The 23,672-nt window shown below is 38.9% G+C and overlaps 1 protein-coding gene across 1 annotated transcript in view; it reads left to right on the top strand.

Moving 5' to 3' along the window:
* Nucleotides 1-1,858, top strand: part of LOC131994848 (trichohyalin-like) — a 54,499-nt gene extending 52,641 nt beyond the window's left edge. Inside the window, exon 4 of the mRNA XM_059361786.1 lies at nt 1,780-1,858. Coding sequence (XP_059217769.1) covers nt 1,780-1,858 — 79 coding nt within the window. The remainder of the gene's footprint in view (nt 1-1,779) is intronic.
* Nucleotides 1,859-23,672: the final 21,814 nt, after the last annotated feature.

Below are 23,672 nucleotides of genomic sequence, written 5' to 3'. Positions count from 1 at the left end.
ATACTTTTTTTACACTTTTTTTCTAAAGCAAGCTAAAAGTAACAGCTGATAACTGACAGAAGAATGAATGCAATTACAGAGTCACAAGCTGTGAAAAAATTTTTAAACGCCGACTATATGAAAAATCCGCAATTACTTTTTGGGCAACCCAATATTAACGGATTCCGCTGAGTTTTAGAACAGTGATCTGCGTCAGATAATCGACTTCCGTGGCCGATTTGACCTAGATGGTACCATATGGCTGCTACTGGATAATAAATGGTGCATTTTCAACGGATTTTGTCGGCATGTGGTTAATATTTCTAACCGAGGTGGTGTGCATTCAAAGTTCGGCCCTGCCAAATTGAATGCTTTTTTACTTGTTTGCTTTGACTAATCGCTACATTTTCAATTAAATTATTCCCATGGTAGATGCCCCTCATAGATGTTCTCAATTCAAATGTTCCTGTTTTATTTTTTTTGGGGAGGGGGGGGGGATGTAGGAAGTTACATGATATCGATTTTGTCGAAACGAAAGATTTAAGGCACATACGTGATAATTCAATTAATCTTTAAAATGTCTCTCAACTTTCTGGGTTGAGCAGCATGTGAAACTGTTGCCAACACCATGAGTCAGTGACCATGCCAGTGAATGCGCGCGGCTGTGGAATGCCGCCAACAAGAAGGCATGAGAAAAGACAAAAAAAAACAACACCACGGAAAATTAATGCAGCAGCCACAGTGTGTAGCACGTTTTTTGCTTCTTAAGTCGTTGCTAGTTGTTTTTTTTTTCTGTTGTTGTTGCTTTTCTTATGTTGCGTTGTGTTGTTGTTGTTTTTTTCTTTATTGTTTGCAGTTTGCTCAGTTTGGTTTCTGTTGTTATTCATTTGTGACACGCAATTTAAGGTATTTTGTATGGTGTACACATGCGTGTGTCTCCTTAAAAACTCCGCTGGTTGCTAATGGTGTGTTGGTGTGTGTGTGTGTGAGTGCGAAAATGAAACTAAAATCACTGTAATGCTGGATTATGGAGAGCTACGGACTGCCTCAATGAAAGTCTCTAAGAGCCAGGGAAGATTTTTTCCCCAACCAATTGTCTGTTGGGGCTACGAATTCATGCTGCACCACATCACACCATACCACACCACACCATGACATTAATGCATCTTGGGCTATTTTCGTTGTTGTTTTTTGTGTGTGTGTGTGTTTTTTTTTTTGCTCTTTCTTTTTGATTTTCATTACTGGTCACTGTGAGTGTTTTGTTTGCGCCTTGTCCAAGTTGTGGCACTTGGATGGGGAGAAGTGGCGCAAAACACCATATGTAAAATATTGCCATGATTTCAGCTGACATTTCAAATGTATGCCTGCCATTATGGTTTAAATAATATGCCAGCAGAGGGAGACATGAGAAGAAAAAAAAAAACAAGAAATCCCAACACAAAGAGCAGGCTGCAAGACTGACACCTAAAACCAAAATCTAGCCTGGGCAAGCCAGGAGATCTAAGGTTCGTCTTGTCTCCTCCCTACATGCTGTGCTATTTAGTGTTTATATGGAAAATGATAACAAATCATTGCATTTGTTTATTACCAAAGTCAGTGACATATACGCTCACGCATGCTTAGCAGCAGAAGCAGCAGCAGCAGCAGCAGCCTCTTCTTAGGGACTCTCCATGTGACACCAGCATTCCTGGTATTTTGAGCCGCTCTATGCGATGGTTATAAATTTCTATCTACAGCTTGCAGTTGCTCGAATTTATAACATCTATTAAATCTAAACATAATCATAATTTGTTGTCTAAGAACATGCAATGGCCCCATGGCTGAGAGTCGACTGAGGCCAGCGTCTACTGCTGTCGATAATGATGATGAGCTGAGCTGAGGTGGAAAAAAAAACGCTTCCAGATATCGCAAAATCAAAGGCAGCAGCACTAACGAACAGACAGTTAGCCTTGGCAACATCTGATGTCGCATACCAGAGACAAAATAGCTAAATGCCTTAAAGTCCCCCTACGGACAGACAGACCAACGGACAGATGGAAAGACCGACACACAAAGGTTGTGTGTGAGAATGATGAGCAACCACAACATCTCTGTTGTTAATGCCTTGGTGGTTGCAACAACATTCCAACATGTTGCTTAAGTGTTTTCTTGTGATGTTGTTTCGCTGCTGCTTTTTTTCACCGATTTCAGTTGGCTGTGTTGCGGTGACAAGGAAACAAAAAAATGTCAATGAAGAATTGCGTGAGCTAAAAAAGTTTTGCAAAAAAAAAACAAACCCGATTGCGGTTTGTTTAGGTTTTGTTCATTGTACAAGGGATATGGTGGGAAATAATTTGGCCATTTAAAAGCATAAAGTAAACAAAAAAATATTTTTATACCCTTTGTCAAAGGAAAGGGTAGTTTTAGTACCACTTCTCAAAGGAAAGGGTAGTTTTAGTACCCTTCCTCAAAGGAACTGGGTAGTTTTAGTACCCTTACTCAAAGGAAAGCGTAGTTTTAGTACCCTTTCTAAAAGGAAAAAGAAGTTCTAGTACCCTTTCTCAAAGTAAAGGAAAGTTTTAGTACCCTTTCTCAAAGGAAATGATAGTTTTAGTACACTCTCTCAAAGGAAAGGGTACATTTTCCAAAGAACGGGGAAGTTTTAGTACCCTCTCCCAAAGAAAAGGCTAGTTTTAGTACCCTTTACCAAAGGAGAAGGTAGCTTTAGTACACTTTACAAACGAAAAGGGTAGTTTTAGTACCCTTTCTCAAAGGGAACGGTAATTTTAGTACCATTTATCAAAGGAAAGGGTAGTTTCAGTACCCTTTCTGGAAGGAAATGATAATTTTAGTACCAATTCTCAAAGGAAAGGGTAGTTTTAGTACCCTTCCTCAAAGCAAAGCATAATTTTAGTAGCCTTTCTCAAAGAAGAGAATAGTTTTAGTACCCTTTACCAAAGAAGAAGGTAGCTTTAGTACACTTTACCAACGGAAAGGGTAGTTTTAGTACCCCTTATTAGCGGAAAGAATAGTTATCAAAGGAAAGAGTAGTTTAAACACCAATTCCCAAAGGAAAGAGTAGTTTTAACACCATTTCCCAAAGGGAAGGGTAGTTTTAGTACCCTTCCCCAAATTAAAGGGTAGTTTTTGTACTACCTGTAAGCTTTAGTAGCCTTTTTCGAAGGAAAGGGTAGTTTTAGAACTATTTCTTAAAGGAAAGGGTAGTTTTAGTACCATTTCTAAAAGGCAAGGGTAGTTTTAGTACCCTTTCTCAAAGGAAAGGGTAGTTTTAGTAACCTTCCTCAAAGGAAAGCGTAGTTTTAGCAACCTTTCTCAAAGAAGAGAGTAGTTTTAGTACCATTTCTAAAAGGAAAAAGAAGATCTAGTACCCTTTCTCGAAGTAAAGGAAAGTTTTAGTACCCTTTCTCAAAGGAAAGGGTAGTTTTAGTACACTTTCTCAAAGGAAAGGGTAATTTTCGTACATTTTCCAAAGAACGGGGAAGTTTTAGTACCCTCTCCCAAAGAAAAGGTTAGTTTTAGTACCCTTTACCAAAGAAGAAGGTAGCTTTAGTATACTTTACAAACGGAAAGGGTAGTTTTAGTACCACTTACTAGCGGAAAGAATAGTTATCAAAGGAAAGAGTAGTTTAAACACCATTTCCCAAAGAAAAGGATAGTTTTAGTACCCTTTCCCAAATTAAAGGGTAGTTTTAGTATCCTTTCCCAAAGGAAAGGGAAGCTTTTGTAGCCTTTCCCAAAGGAAAGTGTAGTTTTAGTACCATTTCCTCAAGGAAAGGGTAGTTTTAGTACCATTTCTTAAAGGAAAGGGTAGTTTCAGTACCCTTAGTTAGTCGTAAAACTAAACAATTAGTAGTTTTAGTAACCTTTCTCAAAGAAGAGAGTAGTTTTAGTACCATTTCTAAAAGGAAAAACAAGTTCTAGTACCGTTTCTCAAAGTAAAAGAAAGTTTTAGTAGCCTTTCTCAAAGGAAAGGGTAACTTTCGTACATTTTCCAAAGAACGGGGAAGTTTTAGTATCCTCTTCCAAAGAAAAGGCTAGTTTGAGTACCCTTTACCGAAGAAGAAGGTAGCTTTTGTATATTTTACCAACGGGAAGAGTAGTTTTAGTACCCCTTACCAGCTGAAAGAAAAGTTCTCAATGGAAAGGGTAGTTTTAGCACCCTTTCCCAAATTAAATGATAGTTTTAGTACCCTTTCCCAAATGGAGGGGCAGTTTTAGTACCCTTTCCCAAAGGAAAGGGTAGTTTAAGTTCTCGTTTTAAATGATAGTTTTAGTACCCTTTCCCAAATGAAGGGGTAGTTTTAGTACCCTTTTCCAAGGGAAAGGATAGATTAAGTACCCTTTTTCGAAGGAAAGGATAGTTGTGGTAACCTTTTTTGAAAGAGTTAATATAGTTGTGCTACCCTTTTCCCAAGGAAAAGTATTGGGTTGCCCAAAAAGTAATTGCGGATTTTTTAAAAGAAAGTAAATGCTTTTTTAATAAATGCATTAAAAAAAAAAAAGAATGAACTTTAATCAAATATACTTTTTTTACACTTTTTACACTAAAGCAAGCTAAAAGTAACAGCTGATAACTGACAGAAGAAAGAATGCAAATACAGAGTCACAAGCTGTGAAAAAATTTGTCAACGCCGACTATATGAAAAATCCGCAATTACTTTTTGGGCAACCCAATAGTTATGAGACCCGTGCCGAATCTTGTTGGCACTGGCAAAAGAACGCCACGTGTAAAATTTCATCTCAATCGGGAAATATTTGCTCCTTCTAGGAGCTCAAGATATCAAGTCGGAGGATTATTTAATATGTCAGCTGTATCCAAATCTGATCCGATATTGCCCATTTGCAATACCCAATGACCTACATCAATAAGATGTCAAAGCAAATGTAAATTTGCCTATGAACATTCCATTAAGGAACAGGCGCAAACTTCTCACGTATCAATGAGTGCTGTCCGATTCAAGTTTTAACGTCAATGATAAGGGCGTGTCACCTCCTTGGGGAGAATTTTCTTTTATGGTATGTTGGCTGGGTTCAAATCCTGGCGAGACCATCAGAAAAAAATCGGGTATAAGCCCCAACGGCGTGTCACCTCCTTGGGGAGAATTTTCTTTTACGGTATGTTGGCTGGGTTCAAATCCTGGCGAGACCATCAGAAAAAAATTTCATCGGTGGTTTTCCCCTCCTAATGCTGGCAACATTTGTGAGGTGCTATGCCATGTAAAAACTTCTCTCCAAAGAGGTGTCGCACTGCGGCACGCCGTTCGGACTCTGCTATAAAAAGGAGGCCCCTCATCATTGAGCTTAAACTTGAATCGGACTGCACTCATTGATGTGATGTGAGAAGTTTGCCCCTGTTCCTTAGTGGAATGTTACTGGGCAAAATTTGCATTTTTGCATATTGGTATTTTGCCTCACAAACGTCGCTAGCATTAGGACCGCTCAAAATTTTGTCTGATATTCTGACCAGGATACGAACCCAGGCGTTCAGCGTCATGGGCAATCTGGTGACCTCTGCTCATCGTAGGCTGCTGTGCAAAATTTCGAGTGGGTAGCTTTTTACTTTAGACCACCTTTTGTGATTCTCATTTACGGACTTGGCTGGATCGACTTGGTATGTCCGTTTCAAGTTTTAACGTCATTGATAAGGGACCTCGGGTATAAGCCCCAAACGGCGTGTCACCTCCTTGGCGAGAATTTTCTTTTATGGTTTGTTGCCTCACAAACGTCGCCAGCATTAGGACCGCTCAAAATTGTGTCTGATATTCTGACCAGGATACGAACCCAGGCGTTCAGTGTTATGGTCAGATCTGGTGACCTCTGCTCATTGGAGGCTGCTGTGCAAAATTTCGAGTGGGTAGTTTTTTTGCTTCAGACCGCCTTTGTGATTCCCATTTACGGACTTGGCTGGATCGACTTGGATTATCAATACGATCAGGAATATATATACACTTCATGGGGTTGCAGATCAATATTTCCTGGTCTTACAAACGCAATGACTAGTTTAATATACCCCTTATGCTATGGTGGTGAGTATAAAAATAAATAAATAAATAGTTCTCTTATTTTTTCTCTTAATACCAATATGAAGTGTTTATATTTTTCTCATTTAAAAATCTCATTTAAGTATTCTCTTTCGCTCTCACACACACACACACTCCTTCTTATGACCATTGATATTTTACTCTTCATTGTGGTCGTTGTGGTCGTTGTTGTTGTTGCTTTAGTTGTTTTGTGCTAAAAGTTGTCACTGCTGTTATTACATGTTGTTGGCCTACTACTTACAATGCATTTAATGTTGTTATTGCAGCAGTGCTTTGGTGAGTTTTATTGATGTTGTTGTTGTTGCTGCTGTTGCTGTTCTTGTTGTCTGAAATATGATTGTCCATTGCCAGGCAAGGTATTCAGTCAGTCAGCCAGCAGCCAACCATTCAAGAAGGAGAAAAAAAAACAACAACGAAGAAAAACTGCATTGCTTTACCACTACAGAGAGACGCATATACACACACACACACACACTGTTAAACATGAGTAACTTTGGCGACATACCAAACGTTTTCTACACTCCAAGTCCAAGAAGATGAAATGGGGCGGCCATCGTAAAAAAACAAAAACTTTTGCCAGTGGTAAGGTGTAGAGGGGACGAGGATGTTTCGAAGGAAAAGTTGCTGTAAAATGCCATCAGTAGAAAATGTGCAAAACCAAGACAACAAGCGTTTAAGCAGCAGCAAAAAATAAAAACTCTAAAAGAAATATGGACAAAATATTGAACAACAAAAATGTTGTTGGAGCACTAGAAGTCCAAAGAATCAGGCAACGAGGAGTAATAGGAAGGACCACTGAGAAGACGAAGAAGAGGAAGCAGAAACAAAAATATTTTTATTATTATTTTAAGAAAGTTCAAATGTTTTCTGTGCTTGTGCTGGTGGTGTTTTGGTTTGGTGGCGGCTATTGTTGTCTATGGGCCAAACAGAAGTCATAGAAAATGTTTGCAGTTGATAATGATGGTCATGATGATGCTGCTCCTGCTGCTGCTGATGATGGGGCTTTAGCCTATCACTATGACTTTCCTGCTGATCTCTGCTAATAGGTTCAAATGTTTGTTGTGGCTTTGTTCATTGTCTGTGTGTGTGTGTGTTTTTTTGTCTAGTGCCAGAAAATATGGAAAAAAACATTTGGAATTTTTGAGAGACTTATTTTGATGTTGGAAATTTGTTAAGGTAATTTGAGACAAATTCATACAAATGCTAACGAAAGTGTCAATGATTCACTTGCCACACAATGGTTGGCTTTCCAAGAAAAAACAACACCATCTGTCAACCATTGTAGTAGGTATACAACAATGGCTGCGCTTGAATGAGAATCACTTCAATTTGTATTTTAATTTGCAATGGAATCTCATTACATTGGTATGGCATAGTTGATGGCAAAATGCAACATGGTTCAATTAGCTGTGAAGTGAGAAATGTACATGTCACCAGTGGCATGGGTTGTCATTTTGCGACTTTAATGGTATACGCAAAAGAGGCAGAGCAAAACTCTGGAGACGCTCGAGCTACTGACTGCTAACCAATTCCTTGGGTGATACGACTTGGCCGGTGGATCCATGAATCCGGATGGTATCGATGTCCCTCTGATTCAGCACAGTGCCGAGGCACTGACCAATGACTTCGTATTGTCTTGACTTGTCATTGTAACGTGAGGTCTTAGATGTACCATTAGACGCCTTTCACGATGACCGCTTAGGTGAGGCGTGGGCTGGTACTGTGGGTTGCAGGCTGGCAAAGGTCCAATGGTCGAATATTTTGCAAAACAAGACTTCGTTTATCATGGGGCCAACAAAAATGATTTCGGATTGTCCAGGTGCAGTGGCTGTGGGTTGTAGGTGCTGTGGGTGCAGGTGCTGTGGGTTGCAAGCTTGCAACGAACCTATTATCGAATATTTTGCGAAACAGCATGTCGTTTATTCTGGGACAGGGAAAGAATGAATTCAGATTGTTCTGACTGACCATTGAAACATCAGGTCTTTTACGTCGCGGTGGGCTCATTTTACAATGTACGTGCAACTGAGGCATGGGCTGATGCTGTGGGTTACAGGGTGAAAAAGGCCCATTGGCCAAATATTTCCCGAATCAGGACATCGTTTATAATATGAAAAGCCCAAAATGATTTCGGATTGTCCAGACTGGTCATTGCAATGTCAGGTACTTGATGTCTCGTTGGAAGCCTTTTACAATGACCGCGGGAGTGTGGCGTGGGCTGGTAGTGTGGGTTGCCGGCTGGGAAAGTTTATATTTCCGAATATTTCGCGTAAGAGGACGTTTTTTATCCTGGGGCAGAGAAAAACTGACTACGGCTTGTCCTGACTGGTTATTGCAATGTCAGGTCTTAAGCGTCGCTGTGGACGTGGCCTGGTGCTGTGGGTTGTGGCAGCACTGGCAAAGGATACATGTCCGATTATTTCGCGAAAGAGAACGCTTTTTATCCTGGGGCAGAAAAAAACTCACTGCGTTTTGTCCTGACTGATCATTGCAACACTAGGTCTTTGACTTCGCGGTGGACTCTACGATGACCGCATGAGTGAGGCGTGGGCTGGTGCGTTGGGTTGCAGGCTAGCAAAGGCCCTTTGGGTAAATATTTCGCGATAGGATGTTATTCTTGGGGCCGACCGTAAATGAGTTCGGATTGTCTGACAGGTCATTGCAACGTTAGGTCTTTGACGTCGCGGTGAACTCCTTCTAGTATGACCGTATGAGTGATGAGTGGGCTGGTGCTGTGGGTTGCAGGCTAGCAAAGCACCTATGGTCGAATATTTGCGAAAACTAGACGTCGTTGATGCTGGGATCGACAAAAATGACTTCAGATTGTCCTGACTGGTCATTGCAACGTCAGGTCTTTGATGTCACGGTGGACTCATTCTACCGGTGGACTCATTCTACAATCGTGGACCGCACGATTGTGGCATGACTGCTGCTGTGGGTTAGAGAGTGGTAAAGGCCCTTTGGTCACATATTTCTCGGAACAGGACTTTGATTATCCTGGGCCGACAAAAATGACTTCGGATTGACCTGACTGGCCATTGCACCGTCAAGTATTTGTCTCGCGTTGGAGACACTATGACCGCGTAGGTGAGGCGTGTGTTGGTGCTGTGGGTTGCAGGCTGGCAAAGGACCTATGGTCGAATATTTGGCGAAATTGGACGTCGTTTATCCTGGAGCTGACCAAAAATGGCTTCGGATTGTCATGACTTGTCATTGCAACATCAGGTTTATGATGCGCATTGGACGCCTTCTACGATGTCTACACGAGTGTGGCGTGGGCTGGTGCTGTGGGTTGCAAGCTGGCAAGGGACCTAAGATCGAATATTTCACGAAACAGGACTTCTCTTATCCAGGGACAGAGACAAAATGACTTCGCATTGTCCGGACTGGTCATTGCATCGTCAGGTCTTTGACGTCGCGGTGGACTCATTCTTCGATGACCTCGCAGGAGAGGCGTGGGTAAGTGCAGGTTGGCAAAGGACCTATGTCCGAATATTTCACGAAACAGGAAGAGGTTTACCCTGGGGCGAACAAAAATTCCTTCGGATTGTCCAGACTGGTCATTGCTATATCAGGTCTATGATGCGCTTTGGACGCCCTCTACGATGTCCGCACGGAGTGGCGTGGGTTGCAGGCTGGCAAGGGACCAAAGGTCGAATATTTCGCGAAACAGGATGTCGTTTATCTTGGGGCTGACCATAAATGACTTCGGATTGTCCAACAGGTCATTGCAACGTCAGGTCTTTCATGTCACGTTGGACGCCTTCTACGATGACCGCGTAGGTAAGGCATATGTTGGTGCTGTGGGTTGCAGGCTGGCAAAGGACCTTTGGTCAAATATTTCATGAAACAGGATGCCGTTTATTCTGGGGAAAACCAAAAATGACTTCGGATTTTCTTGACTGGTCATTGCAGCGTTAGGTCTTTGATGTCGCGTTAGACGCCTTCCACGATGACCGCGCAGGTGAGGCATGGGCTGGCGCTGTAGGTTGCAGGCTGGAAAGGGGCCTTTGGTCTAAAATTTCGCGAAACAGGACATCGTTTATCCTGGGGCAGAGAAAGATTGTATTCGGGTTGTTCTGACTGATCTTTGCAACGTCAGGTCTATGACTTCGCCGTGGACTCCTTCTACAATGACCGCATGAGTGAGGCGTTGGCTGGTGCTGTGGGTTGCAGGTTGGCAAAGGCCATATGGTCTAATATTTCGCGAAACAGGGGGTCGTTTATCCTGGGGCCGACAAAGAGTGACTTCGGTTTATCCTGACTGGTCATTGCAAAAACCTTTGGTAACGCGTTGGACGCAGGGAGAGGAATATTTCTGCAGGATCAGCTATGACGAAGAGAAGTGGGAGATGGCCGAGCAGCGTATATGTCACTAACCCGCAATATCCTTTTTTCTCACTTGTTTTTGTGCCCAACACCATAGGATGGGGACATACTAATCTAAAAAGTCACTCCGTTTGTAGTACCTAGAAATACTGATCTGTGTCCCCATAGAGTATATTTTCTTGATCTTCTGATTCTTGATTTTGAGTCGATCAAGCATTGTCCGCCCGTCAATCGAAATTATGATACCTGTTGCAAACGCGTTAAACTACCGACTTGAAATTTTGCACAGAATCTTGTTATTGATGTAGGTCGTTGGGGATTGCTAATGGGTCACATCGGTTTGGATTTGGATATCTTATATATAAAAATCAATTTGTGTTTGTTTGTATGTTTGTGTGTTCCTTATAGACTCAGAAACGGCTAAACCGATTTTCTTCAAATTTTCACAGATGGTGCATAATGACCCCGTGGTGAAAATAGGTTACTACATTTTTTGATATCTGAAGGGGGGCGGACCTTCCCCCTTACCCTAATTTTCAGAAACGCCAGATCTCGGAGATGGGTGGTGCGATTTAAGCGATATTTTATGTGCTCTCATATAGTACCCTAAAAATAAAAAATTGGTATCCAAATTTCGGATGGGGTACCTAGGGGGGTCGCCCCTCCCTAAAACCTACCAAACATATATTTAGACCAATCACGACAATATGGGACTCAAAAGAAAAGTATTTAGGATAAGAAAACGTATGTGATATCCAATTGTGGGACCAAGTGCTAGGGGGACCTCCCCCCCCAATCTCCAAAACACCCCTAAATCGGACATATTTACCGACCATGGTAATATGGGACTCAAATGAAAGGTATTTGCGAATAGAATACGAATCTGATATTCAAATGTGGGAACACGTTTCTGGGGGTCCACCCCTTCCCCAAAACACCCCCCAAACTGGACTCATTTACTGACCATGGCAATATGGGGCTTAAATAAGAGGTATTTGAATGCAGAATACGAATCTGATATCCAAATATGGGACCAAGTGTTTGGGGGCCGCCTCTCACCAAAAACATCCCCCAAAGGGGACAAATTTACGACCACAGCAATATAGGGCTCAAATGAAAGGTCTTTGGGAGTAAAGCACAAATTTGATATCAATATTCAGGAAAACTGTCTATGGGGGCCACCTCACCCCCACAACACCACCCAAATAGTAAGTATTTTCTGACTATTGCAATTTTTTTACTTGTTCTGGCTTTTACCGTGTTGTGGTGCATCTTTAACTCTTTTCCTCTAAGAAAGGGGGTCATAAAAAATGTTGCTGAATTTTTCAAAAGCAACAGCATTTTTTTTATTCTTAATGCGAATATAAACACTAATGTCGCTAATTCATATGAAGATTAATCATAGGTTGTAAACTCTCATTAAATTGAGATTTTTAACCTCCCTCTCCGGTGGTCATTAAAATTCAAAGAAACGCAAAGATCAAAGACAAATTCCTTCATTATGAAAAACTTCAAACCAAACGAATATTTAAAGAAACAAAAAAAACTGCCCCCAATTAATGTAGCCCTCGTAGGTAAAAAAAAACTACAACTACCAATGCTACATAGTTGGCGGCTTTGACCAAAAAGCATCTGTAGTTGGGATTGCAACCAACAAAAAAGAAAGAAAAAACGAAATACAAATACTTGCCGCCAATAATTTGTGTAACTTATTGAGTATGGAGTGTAAAAATTGTCACATTAAAAAAAGTGACTTTTTTATGATTATCTTAGCCCGACCACTGACATGGAAAATGTGTTAAAACTCTTGCAATCAGGTTTGATAAATTCCAATTAAATGACTTCAAATATCAAAATTGAGTTGTCTTTGGCCAACCCCCAGCCTCAGTGGCAGCAAGTCAAGTTGTGTGAATGCTGACACTATGGCTGTATGTAGATATCTGTACGCATACCTAGTTTGTCGATAAGGTGTTAAGTATTTCATTAGATATCCATTATTCAGACTTGGGAAATTGTGTTGTAGTTTTTATTTTTTTGTTATTTTGTCTTTTCTTCTTAGGAAAATTCTAACACAGAGCTAAAATTAACACCTTCAGAGGTGTTAACACAAAAAAAAAAGAGTTTTGTTTTGAAGTTGGAATAATTTTGTTTGATAATCTGTGGCTTTCTAACGCCACTGCATTATATGGCATTTAACACATTGCGGTCAAAGAATGAATGAACCAATGCTGTAGGGGGGTTGTGTGGAGTTGATCCTTTATTTAATGCAATGGTTAAGTAATGTCTTTAAAGTAACCGATAAAACAATCTGAATCCCATATGAACTTTATTGGTCTATGAAGAACTCTATCGGGTCAATGCGGTACGTACAACCGGCTGCCATGGAATTGTATATTCCTGATAGTCTTGGTATGCTAAGTTGATCTTGCCATGTCCGTCAGTCTGTCTGTCGCAATTACGATAGCGACCGAACGCACAAAGCATGGCACTCGAAATTTTGCAGAAATATTGGGTTGCCCAAAAAGTAATTGCGGATTTTTTAAAAGAAAGTAAATGCATTTTTAATAAAACTTAGAATGAACTTTAATCAAATATACTTTTTTTACACTTTCTTTCTAAAGCAAGCTAAAAGTAACAGCTGATAACTGACAGAAGAAAGAATGCAATTACAGAGTCACACGCTGTGAAAAAATTTGTCAACGCCGACTATATGAAAAATCCGCAATTACTTTTTGGGCAACGCAATACTTCCTTCTGATGTAGGTCATTGATGGTTTGAAACGCGTTTCAGGTATGGATATAGCTGCCACATTAAATGGACTTGGCTACTTGAGTCCCCAGAAGTCGATTGGGCTGACATTTAATAGGTCTTTTGTAATGACTTCCAACAGTCGTGACAAGTATGGTTAAATTTGGTCTATACTTTGATAAAGTTGCCATATAAGCGAATACCGATTCGACATTTTAAGCCTCTAGAAGCCGCAATTGTCCCCTCCTAATACTGGCGACATTTGTGAGGTACTATGCCATATAAAAATTTCTCCACAAAAGGAGTGTCGCACTGCTACACGCCGTTCGGACTCGGCTATAAAAAGGAGGTCCCTTATCAAATTTGCAAATTTTTTACAAATTTTTGCCCATGAACATTCCACTATGGAACAGGGGCAAACTTCTCACATATCAATGAGTGCAGTCCGTGTCAAGTTTAAGCTCAATGATTAGGGGCCTCCTTTTTATAGCCAAGTCCGAACGGTGTGCCGCAGTGCGTCACCTCTTTGGAGAGAAGTTTTACATGGCATATTACCTCACAAATGTTGCCAGCATTAGGAGGGGAAAGCCACCTCTGATTTTTTCTGATGGGCTCGCCAGGATTACAATCCAGGTGTCCAGCGTCACAGGCGGACATGCTAACCTCTGCGCTACGGTGGCCTCCCTTATCATTGAGCTTAAAACTTGAATCGGACTGCACTCATTGATATGTGAGAAGTTTGTCCATGTTCCTTATTGGAATGTTCATGGGCAAATTTGCAATTTGTAAAGAAGCCGCAATTGTTATCCGATTAGGCTCAAACCTTGCACCTAGATTTCTGTTATGACTTTCAGTAACTGCCAATTACCTGATATAGCTAAAATATCTTCCGATTTGACGTCCTGTGCACCTGGAAACCGCAATTATTGTCCGATTTGGCTGAAATTTGCACAGAGTCTTTTGTTATGTTTTCCAAAATGAATGGCAAGTGTTATCCAAATCGGTTAATAACTATGTAAACCAAAGTTTAAATTTTCGCCTGGTTGGGCAGAAATTTTGTGAGTAAATTAATTCCATTCGTTTTGGCTTGTTTTGAGCTAAAAATATTAAATTCTGTGTCAAACTAGCAAAACTATTTTGTAAAAACAAGTATTTGGTTTAATTTTTAACACAAGCACTGCATAGTTTTCCTGACTCAATACAAAAGACTTAAGACACATACTTTAAATGAGAGCAATGACAACTTATACCAACTCTAGCAAACTTCAAAGCCTTAAAATTCAGCAACATGCAAACATCTGTAAACTCAGCTAGGTAAATATAGTCAAACAAACACACTCACGTTTGTTTGTATATGGTAGTGCATATTACCACACTTTTTTGTCCTTCGCCCAAAGATGTGACACAAAAAATTTAGGTTTGCTGCATTTTTCATGGTTTTCTTTTCTTGGCATTTGTGTGGTTTTTCCAATAAATTTTCATAAATTCAACAATACTCCAAATGCTGATGCTGCCACAAAGTTGCCATGGTAATAACAATTGCAATGACAACAACAACCTCAAGCAGCAGCATTGCAAACAACCAAATCAGAAATCAATTGAGAGAAAAAATTCCAAAACGACAAAACTGAATGTGCAACAACAACAAAACAAAAACAAAAAACCAAACTACAACAAAACTTTAATAGTTGTTGAAGAAGAAGAAGCAAAAGAAGACCGCGAAGAAGCAGAAAAAAATATATAACGCTACAACAAATAAATGGCAAAAGCAACAAAAACCAAACTCCACTGAAAATTTATTGCAAATCGCAAATACTTTCAACAAACAGCAACAACAACATAAGGCTACAACAAAAACACAAGCGAAAAACGGCAATCCAAGCTCAAAGACACAGAGAGAGTGAGAGAGAGAGAGAGGCATAAACTGAGGCAGCAACAAGAAATAAACGAAAAAGGCAACATTCAAAACCAGTTTGTGGTTGCTGGGTCGTTCAATGGTCGCTCTGTTTGTTTGTTTGCCATAGAGCTCAACGTCCTAGTATGAGTGGCTAAACAAAACTCTTTTTCTCTCTTCCAACATGGTAGACCACAACAGCATCCGCATGTTTAACAAAAAAAAGAGAAACAGTTTGCATAAAGTTTGCCCTCCAGCTGATGGAGAGCATGCGTGTATTTCGGACTCTAATTATGTGTGAGCGTGTGTGTATGTGTGAGTGCTAGTGTGAATAAGTGAATGCCAACCTGAGCAAGAGAGCCCGTTTTGCCGTTAGTGTTGTTGTTGCTGGGAATAGAAGAAACCATACAACAGCCAAAACAAGGTAAAACTTAACAAGTTTCAAAAAAATCGAACAGCTCACAGCCGCAATCAACAACAAAAACAACAACAACTACTTTAGTAAGTGGAACGTTAGGAAAACAACAACAGCAACAACAATACTAGCTGCAGCAACAGCAGCAGCATCAGCAATAGCCACATATGAGAAACAATAACAATAGCAAACAATATTCATAACAACACACTTCTAAAAAGAAATCTATACAAAAAACCAATGCGTGAGGTTGCCGTCGGAGTTTCTTCGATGGAGTTGGTATTTTTTTTTTTTTTTTTTGTATGAAAATTGATATTTGATGAATTGAAACTTTTGTTTTTTTATTAAAAAAAAGGATATTTATGGCAGAAAAAATTAGTTAAAAGGCAGTAAGTCCGGCCGGGGCGAACTTTGGATATTCGCCACCTCAGGTGTGAATATTAACCACAAATCCGGTGAAAATGGTACATTTATGAACTCGTAGCAGCTACAAAGAAATATGGTGCGCTTTAGGCCAAACCCAATAGGGACGTCGAGGGTCTCACCCAGCTCATTGTTGCAAAAACAAACACAGTTATGGTATCTCAGTATATAAGACAGCTATATCGAAATATGATGTGATCAGCACCATATTCGGGCAAGATGTTTAGGGGCTTTATACAACTCAAAGTACTTTATTTCAGTAAAATCGGATAATAATTTGGCAATTTTATGGTTGATAGACCCTTAATCAGGAGATCGGTATATATGGCAGCTATATCCAAATATATACCGGTCTGAACAGTGCTCTGCACGGACGATAAACCGCTCACAAATTTCAGCGAAAATCCTTTTCTACGCTCCCAAGAGCCCTTACATCAGGAGGGCAGCGCATGGGTCTGCAATATCGAAATTTAAACCGGACAGCACCACATTCGGGAAGGATGGGCACTTAATTTCTGCAAAATCTCATAACAAATTCGCAATTTGATGGTTGATAGACCTTAGATCTGTGTAGATGGCAGCTATATCCATGACCCATACTCTGCACGGACGACGCACTCAACGTTTCGTTGGTGTTTTCCAACTTCTTCTAAAGGTTTGTTTTGAAAATCCCGGCGATAACAAGTAAAATCGTGTTAAGTTCAGCCGTGCCGGACTTTAGATACACACCACCATGGATAAATTAACCATCCTAGTTTATAACTACTCCACTACCATATCCATTGTGATAGGCAAAATCGGGGCTGGTGTGGATCATATTTGATTGAGGTCCCGATAACTCTTATACAAGTCAAAGTTTCAGCGAAATTCGGCAACAAATCCGCTTATTATGGGATTCAGACCCTACATTGGAAAATCGGTCTATGTGGCAGCTATATCTAAATATAGTCGGATCTAGACCATGTGCTGGTTGGATGACGGTAGGCTTAATACAAGTCACAGTGCCAAATTTCAGTGAAATCGGTTAATAAATCTTGTTTTTATCCTACCTTAAATCAGGAGAGCGATGTGTATGGGGGCTATATCAAGATATAGTCCCATCATAACCATATTCGATAGCAATGTCGAAGATCCTTAAACAACTTACTGTGTTCAGAGAAATCGGGTAATAAATAAGGCTTCTTGGGGCCCAAGACCTAAAATAGGAAGGTCGGCATGTATAACAGCTCTACCGAAGTAAGGTTCAACCTGGACCATATTCCTTAAGAATGTAGAATGTCCTACGCAAATGCAAATTTTGCCCATGAACATTCCACTAAGGAACAGGGGCAAACTTCTCACATATCAATGAGTGCAGTCCGATTTAAGTTTAAGCTCAATGATAGGGGGCCTCTTTTTTATAGACCAGTCCGAACGGCGTGCCCCAGTGCGACACCTTTTTGGAGAGAAGTTTTACATGGCATAGTACCTCACAAATATTGCCAGCATTAGGAGGGGAGAACCGCCGCTGAAAATTTTTCTGATGTTAACGCCGAGATTTGAACTCAGGCGTTCGGGTCATAGGGGGACCTGCTATCATCTGTGCCACGGTGGCCTACAAGTCAACTGCGACAAATTAATGTGTCGATTTTTTGAAAAAAATATCGCTGCCAAATTTTTTATAGAAAAAATTTCGGTAAAAAATTTTTTATACAAAAAATTTCGCTACCAAATTTTTTATAGAAAAAAATTTCGCTACCAAATTTTTTATAGAAAAAATTTCACTACCAAATTTTTTAAGGAAAAAATTTCACTACCAAATTTTTTATAGAAAAAATTTTGCTACCAAATTTTTTATAGAAAAAATTTCGCTACCAAATTTTTTATAGACAAACTCCGCTGCCAAATTTTTTATAAAAAAAATTTTTCTACCAAATTTTTAATTGAAAAGTCTCTGGTTTCAAATTCAAATAGGAAAAAAAATTTGCTACTAAATTTAAAAAAAAAATCGTTACCATATTTTTTTTGGAAAAAATGTCGCTTTCTTAATAAAAATTGCAATACTAAATTTCTTATAGAAAAAATTCCCCTACCAAAGTTCGAAAAGAAAAAATTTCGGTACTAAATTACTTATTTATTTTCGCTGCCAAATTTTTTATAGAAAAAATTTCGCTACCAAATTTTTTAAAGATAGGATTTCGCTAACAAGTTTTAACTAGAAAAAATTTCATTAACAAGTTTTCTATAGAAACAATTTCGCTACCAAACTTCTTTTAGAAACAATTTTGCTACCAGATTTCTTATAGAAAAAATTTCGCGAACAAAGTTTTTTCATACAAAAAATTTCGCTAGCAAATTTTTGAAAGAATTAATTTCGCTAACAAATGTTTGAAAGAATAAATTTCGCTCACAAATTTTTGAAAGAATCTATTTCGCTATCAAATTTTTTATAGAAACTATTTCGCTGATAAAGTTCTTATATTTAGAAAAAATTTCGCTACCAAGGTTTTTATAGAAAAGTTTTCGGTACCAAATTTTTGCATAGGAAAAATTTCATAGAAAAATTTTCGGTATAAAATTTTTAATAGAATCTTTCTGAAAACATATTTTTATAGTAAAAATTTCGCCACCAAATTTTTTTAAGAAAAAATTTCGCTACCAAATTTTTTAAAGAAAAATTTTTGCTACTCCATTTTATATAAAACAAATTTCGCTACAAAACCTTTTACAGGAAATATTTCGCTACCAAATTTTTCATAGAAAAAATTTCGTTACCAAATTGTTCAGAGAAAAAATTTCTGTATCATACTTTATAGAAAAAATTTCGGTACCAAATTTTTAAAGGACAAATTTCGTTACCAAAATTTTTTATAGAAAAAATTTTGCTATCAAATTTTTTATAGAAAATATTTCGCTACCAAAGTTTTTATAGTAAAAATTTCGCCACCAAATTGTTTAAAGAAAAAAATTTTGCTACCAAATTTTTTTAAAGAAAAAACTTTGCCACCGAATTTTATATAGAACAAATCTCGCTACAAAACCTTTTACATGAAAAATTGCACTACCAAATTTTCCATAGGAAAAACGTTACCAAATTGTTCAAAAAAAAATTTCGGTACCAAACTTTGTAGAAAAAATTTCGGTACCAAATTTTGAAAGGACAAATTTCGTTACCAAATTTTTTATAGAAAAAATTTTGCTACCAAATTTTTTGTAGAAAAAATTTTGATACCAAATTTTTTATAGAAAAAAATTTCGCTACCAAAATTTTTATAGAAAAAATTTCGCTACCAAAGTTTTTATAGAAAAAATTTTGATTTTAAAGAAAAATTTTCGGAGCCTATTTTTTAGAAACCATTTTGGTAGCAAATTTTGTATAAAAAACTTCGGTACCAAGTTTTTTATAGAAAAACCTAATTGTTTTACCAGAAAATTTTGCTACAAAGTTTTCTATATAAGGAATTTCGCTATAAAATTTTTTAAAGAAAAAATTTCGCTACTATGGACCGACATTTTTTCCATAAACAATTTAGCATCAAAAATTTGATACTAAAATTTTTTTATATAAAAAAATTTGGAAATTTTTTCTATTAAAAAATTGGGTACTGATATTTTTTCTTTAAACATTTGGTGTTGGTATTGACTTTGTTCACCAATTTTTTTTGATAGAAAAAACAAACTTTTTTAATTCTTAATCCTACAGCTTCCCCTATGCCCCACGTTTCACTCATCCATCAAAAGCAATAATAAGTTAGAAGGCGGCAGGCAGAAGGCAGCAGACAAGCAAGCAACAACGTTTGTGGCAACCAACCAACTTAACATTGTCATACGTATCTAATGTTAACACCACAATGCAAAAACTATTCCATCCATAACTATTCGCACTCGAATCGGCTGTGTAGGCTGGAAGGCAAACAAGCTGGCATATTCATGCATACTCATGGACATTGCCATAAAAGGTTTATCAAACAAAACAAACAGAACATAATCAACTTCAAATAAGAAGGCAGCCAATTCATGGAATACAAAAGTACATAAATAATAATAATACTACTACAGCATCAACGAACATCATCATGGAGAATGTAGCGGGCAACATACACATCGACATTGAGATCGAACTTCAAACAATTCTCACAACACAAAATTTGGTTACAAAAAAAAAATCAAGTAAAAAAAAAAATAGAGTTAAATTTCAAAAGGAAAACCTTAGACAAAAATAAGTTAGCGGTAATGTTGGGTGTCTTTTCGTTCGAAGAATACCTGTACAATTTAAAATGGAGTTGTAGGGAAATTCCATATAGTTTACATTAGGATGATAATGGTTATAACGAAAGACTTAAGACACATGCACCTAGTAGAGAAGCCTTTGAGATATTTTGGTAATAAGTTTTCTTAACAACAATAAATCCTTAATTGTGCCGGCACGGGATAGCTGTTACCACCACACAGACTGGAACTTTGATATCCGATCTGCGAGGTGTTCATCACTGTCACCAGAAGCTTAGCTGGGAGCTACCGGGCGCGTCAGCAGTTAGCGGATAGTGGAATGCTCCATCAGAGTAGCTGCAACGGCAGTCGCGGACAATCCGCGGTATCGAGCGGAGAGTCTCAGTGAGAGGCCGGGCGGCACCAGCTCTTGCACAAATACTGAGTACCTATGCTGTTCGAGATGACAAGGTGAGTTATTCTCGCCTTTAACTAACCAATGGTCGCCATGTTTTCGCGGCGATCGGTCCTTTGGACCGAAACAAGCTGGCTCACCCACAGGATCTTGACGAGAATCGCCACCTCCAAATGAAAATGGGGCTATAACAACAACTTAATAGGTGTTGTTTTATTTTAAATGCAGATTTTAATACAATAAAAAATAACATCCTAACATTTTATATAAGAATAGTTATAATAACAAAAGACTTAAGACACATGCACCTGGATAATAAAAACAAAAGACTTAAGACACATGCACCTGGATAATAAAAACAAAAGACTTAAGACACATGCACCTAGAAGAGAAAAGTTTTGGTTTCTCTTTGGGAATACATCGACGTTTTTTTTAATGGGTATAAATCAATTTTTCCACGAACATCCCATTAGGAAATAGCGGAAAGACTTTTCTCTTAACAGTAAATACTGTATGATTCAAGCTTCAGACCTTAAAAAATGTCACCCTCATAATGGCAATCTTAAGTCGGACCTACATAGACAACTGTTGACCATTGTGATAGCACATTGGCGACAGATCAAAGCTTCTGTTGCGAATCGAACCAAGGACCTATACCACTGGTAATCCGAGTTCGCTAACAAATCAGTTACCACCGGAGCGCCCTGCTCGTTGCAAGCAAAAGTGAGACCATATCCGTCGATTAATAATTTTTCCATAGTTCTTGTAGTACAAGCCGCAACCCTGTGACCTTCGGAGCAAATGGACTAAATTTGGACGGCTATTGTCTTCGAATGCACCATAATCTGGTAGGAAAAGCGACAGGTATGCATGAACTTTTGAGTTAGAGATTAAACGTTGAACCATCTGGCTTATTAGCAGGTACATGACTAACGACCACGAATAAAACGTTATCCTTTGCCAATGAAAGGGAAATCCAGGTGATATTGTGTGGCAATGAATAGGTAAATCACCATTGGCAACAGGTAGGGACGAACTCAACCAGAAGCGTGAGCGATTTTGCAACAGATAATGACCGACAGAATAAAATAATGTTGAACGCTATATTGATTACTCACTACACAATCCGCAAATGACTTTTGTCTGTGAACTAATCTAGGAAGCTAGGAAGAAATCCATAATGGCTTTTGTCTGTGAACTAATCTAGGAAGCTAGGAAGAAATCACGTATCCAAGATATATAACTAAGACTGTAAATCCAAGCTAAGTTCCATAAAGGGCAGTTCTCACAATTGACAGTGGAATCCAAATAAGTAAACAGGCATTAAGTTCGGCCGAGCCGAACTTTGGATATCGGCTTGGCCAAGCTTTGGATATCTGCCTCTTAGGATGTAAGTTAATGGCATACCACCCCATCTTTGGGTTGCCCAAAAAGTAATTGCGGATTTTTCATATAGTCGGCGTTGACAAATTTTTTCACAGCTTGTGACTCTGTAATTGCATTCTTTCTTCTGACAGTTATCAGCTGTTACTTTTAGCTTGCTTTAGAAAAAAGTGTAAAAAAAGTATATTTGATTAAAGTTCATTCAAAGTTTTATTTAAAATGCATTTACTTTCTTTTAAAAAATCCGCAATTACTTTTTGGGCAACCCAATAATATCATTGCTCCCACTCTACCTTTTGTCTACCGTGATCTGCAATTCAAAGAATGAGAGAAGTGCAAATACCGAGTGATGAATTGCACACTCACAGCGGGTTATTTGAATTGTAGGACGACTGCTGTCGGTTAACGAAAAACAAGTAAAAGGGTGATAAGTTCGGCCGAGCCGAATCTTTCGAACCCACCACCATGCATTCTGCTTAAATTTGGGAACAATATCTGGTTCTTGACCGATTGGCACAGTTATTGAAAGTCATAACAGAACACTACATGCAAAATTTCAGCCAAATCGGAAAAAAATTGAGGTTTCCAAGGGCTCAAAAAGTCAAATCGCCAGATCGGTTTATATGGGAGCTATATCAGGTTCTTGGCCGATTAAAACCGTAGCTAGCACAGTTGTTGGAAGTCATAACAGAATACTATGTGCGAAATTTCAGCCAAATCGGACAAAAATTGTGGCTTCCAAGGGCTCAATAAGTCAAATTGGCAGATCGGTTTATATGGGAGCTATATCAGGTTATAGACCGATTCGGACCGTACTTGGCACAGTTGTTGGAAGTCATAACAGAACACTATGTGCAAAATTTCAGCCAAATCGGACAAAAATTGCAGCTTCCAGGGGCCCGAGAAGTCAAATAGGTAGATTGGTTTAAGTGAAGTCAAATCGGGAGATCGGTTTATATGGGAGCTATATTAGGTTACAGACCGATTAGGACCGTAATTAGCACAGTTATTGGAAGTCATAACAGAACACTACATACAAAATTTCAGCCAAATCGGACAAAAATTGTGGCTTCCAAGGGCTCAAGAAGTCAAATCGGCAGATCGGTTTATATGGGAGCTATATCAGGTTATAGACCGATTCGGACCGTACTTAGCACAGTTGTTAGAAGTCATAACAGAACACTACATACAAAATTTCAGCCAAATCGGACAAAAATTGTGGCTTTCAAGGGCTCAAGAAGTCAAATCGGCAGATCGGTTTATATGGGAGCTATATCAGGTTATAGACCGATTCGGACCGTACTTGGCACAGTTGTTGGAAGTCATAACAGAACACTATGTGCAAAATTTCAGCCAAATCGGACAAAAATTGCAGCTTCCAGGGGCCCGAGAAGTCAAATAGGTAGATTGGTTTAAGTGAAGTCAAATCGGGAGATCGGTTTATATGGGAGCTATATTAGGTTACAGACCGATTAGGACCGTAATTAGCACAGTTATTGGAAGTCATAACAGAACACTACATACAAAATTTCAGCCAAATCGGACAAAAATTGTGGCTTCCAAGGGCTCAAGAAGTCCAATCGGCAGATCGGTTTATATGGGAGCTATATCAGGTTATAGACCGATTCGGACCGTACTTGGCACAGTTGTTGGAAGTCATAACAGAACACTATGTGCAAAATTTTAGGCAAATAGGACAAAAATTGCGGCTTCCAGGGGCTCAAGAAGTCAAATCGACAGATCGGTTTCTATGGGAGCTATATCAGGTTATAGACCGATTCGGACCGTACTTGACACAGTTGTTGGAAATCATAACAGAACGCAATGTGCAAAATTTTAGGCAAATAGGACAAAAATTG

Source organism: Stomoxys calcitrans, chromosome 2 (assembly GCF_963082655.1).
Source record: "Stomoxys calcitrans chromosome 2, idStoCalc2.1, whole genome shotgun sequence".
NCBI classification, from domain to species: Eukaryota; Metazoa; Arthropoda; class Insecta; order Diptera; family Muscidae; genus Stomoxys; species Stomoxys calcitrans.
Note: the sequence above shows the minus strand (reverse complement) of the source record. Positions and strands in the feature narration are given on the sequence as shown.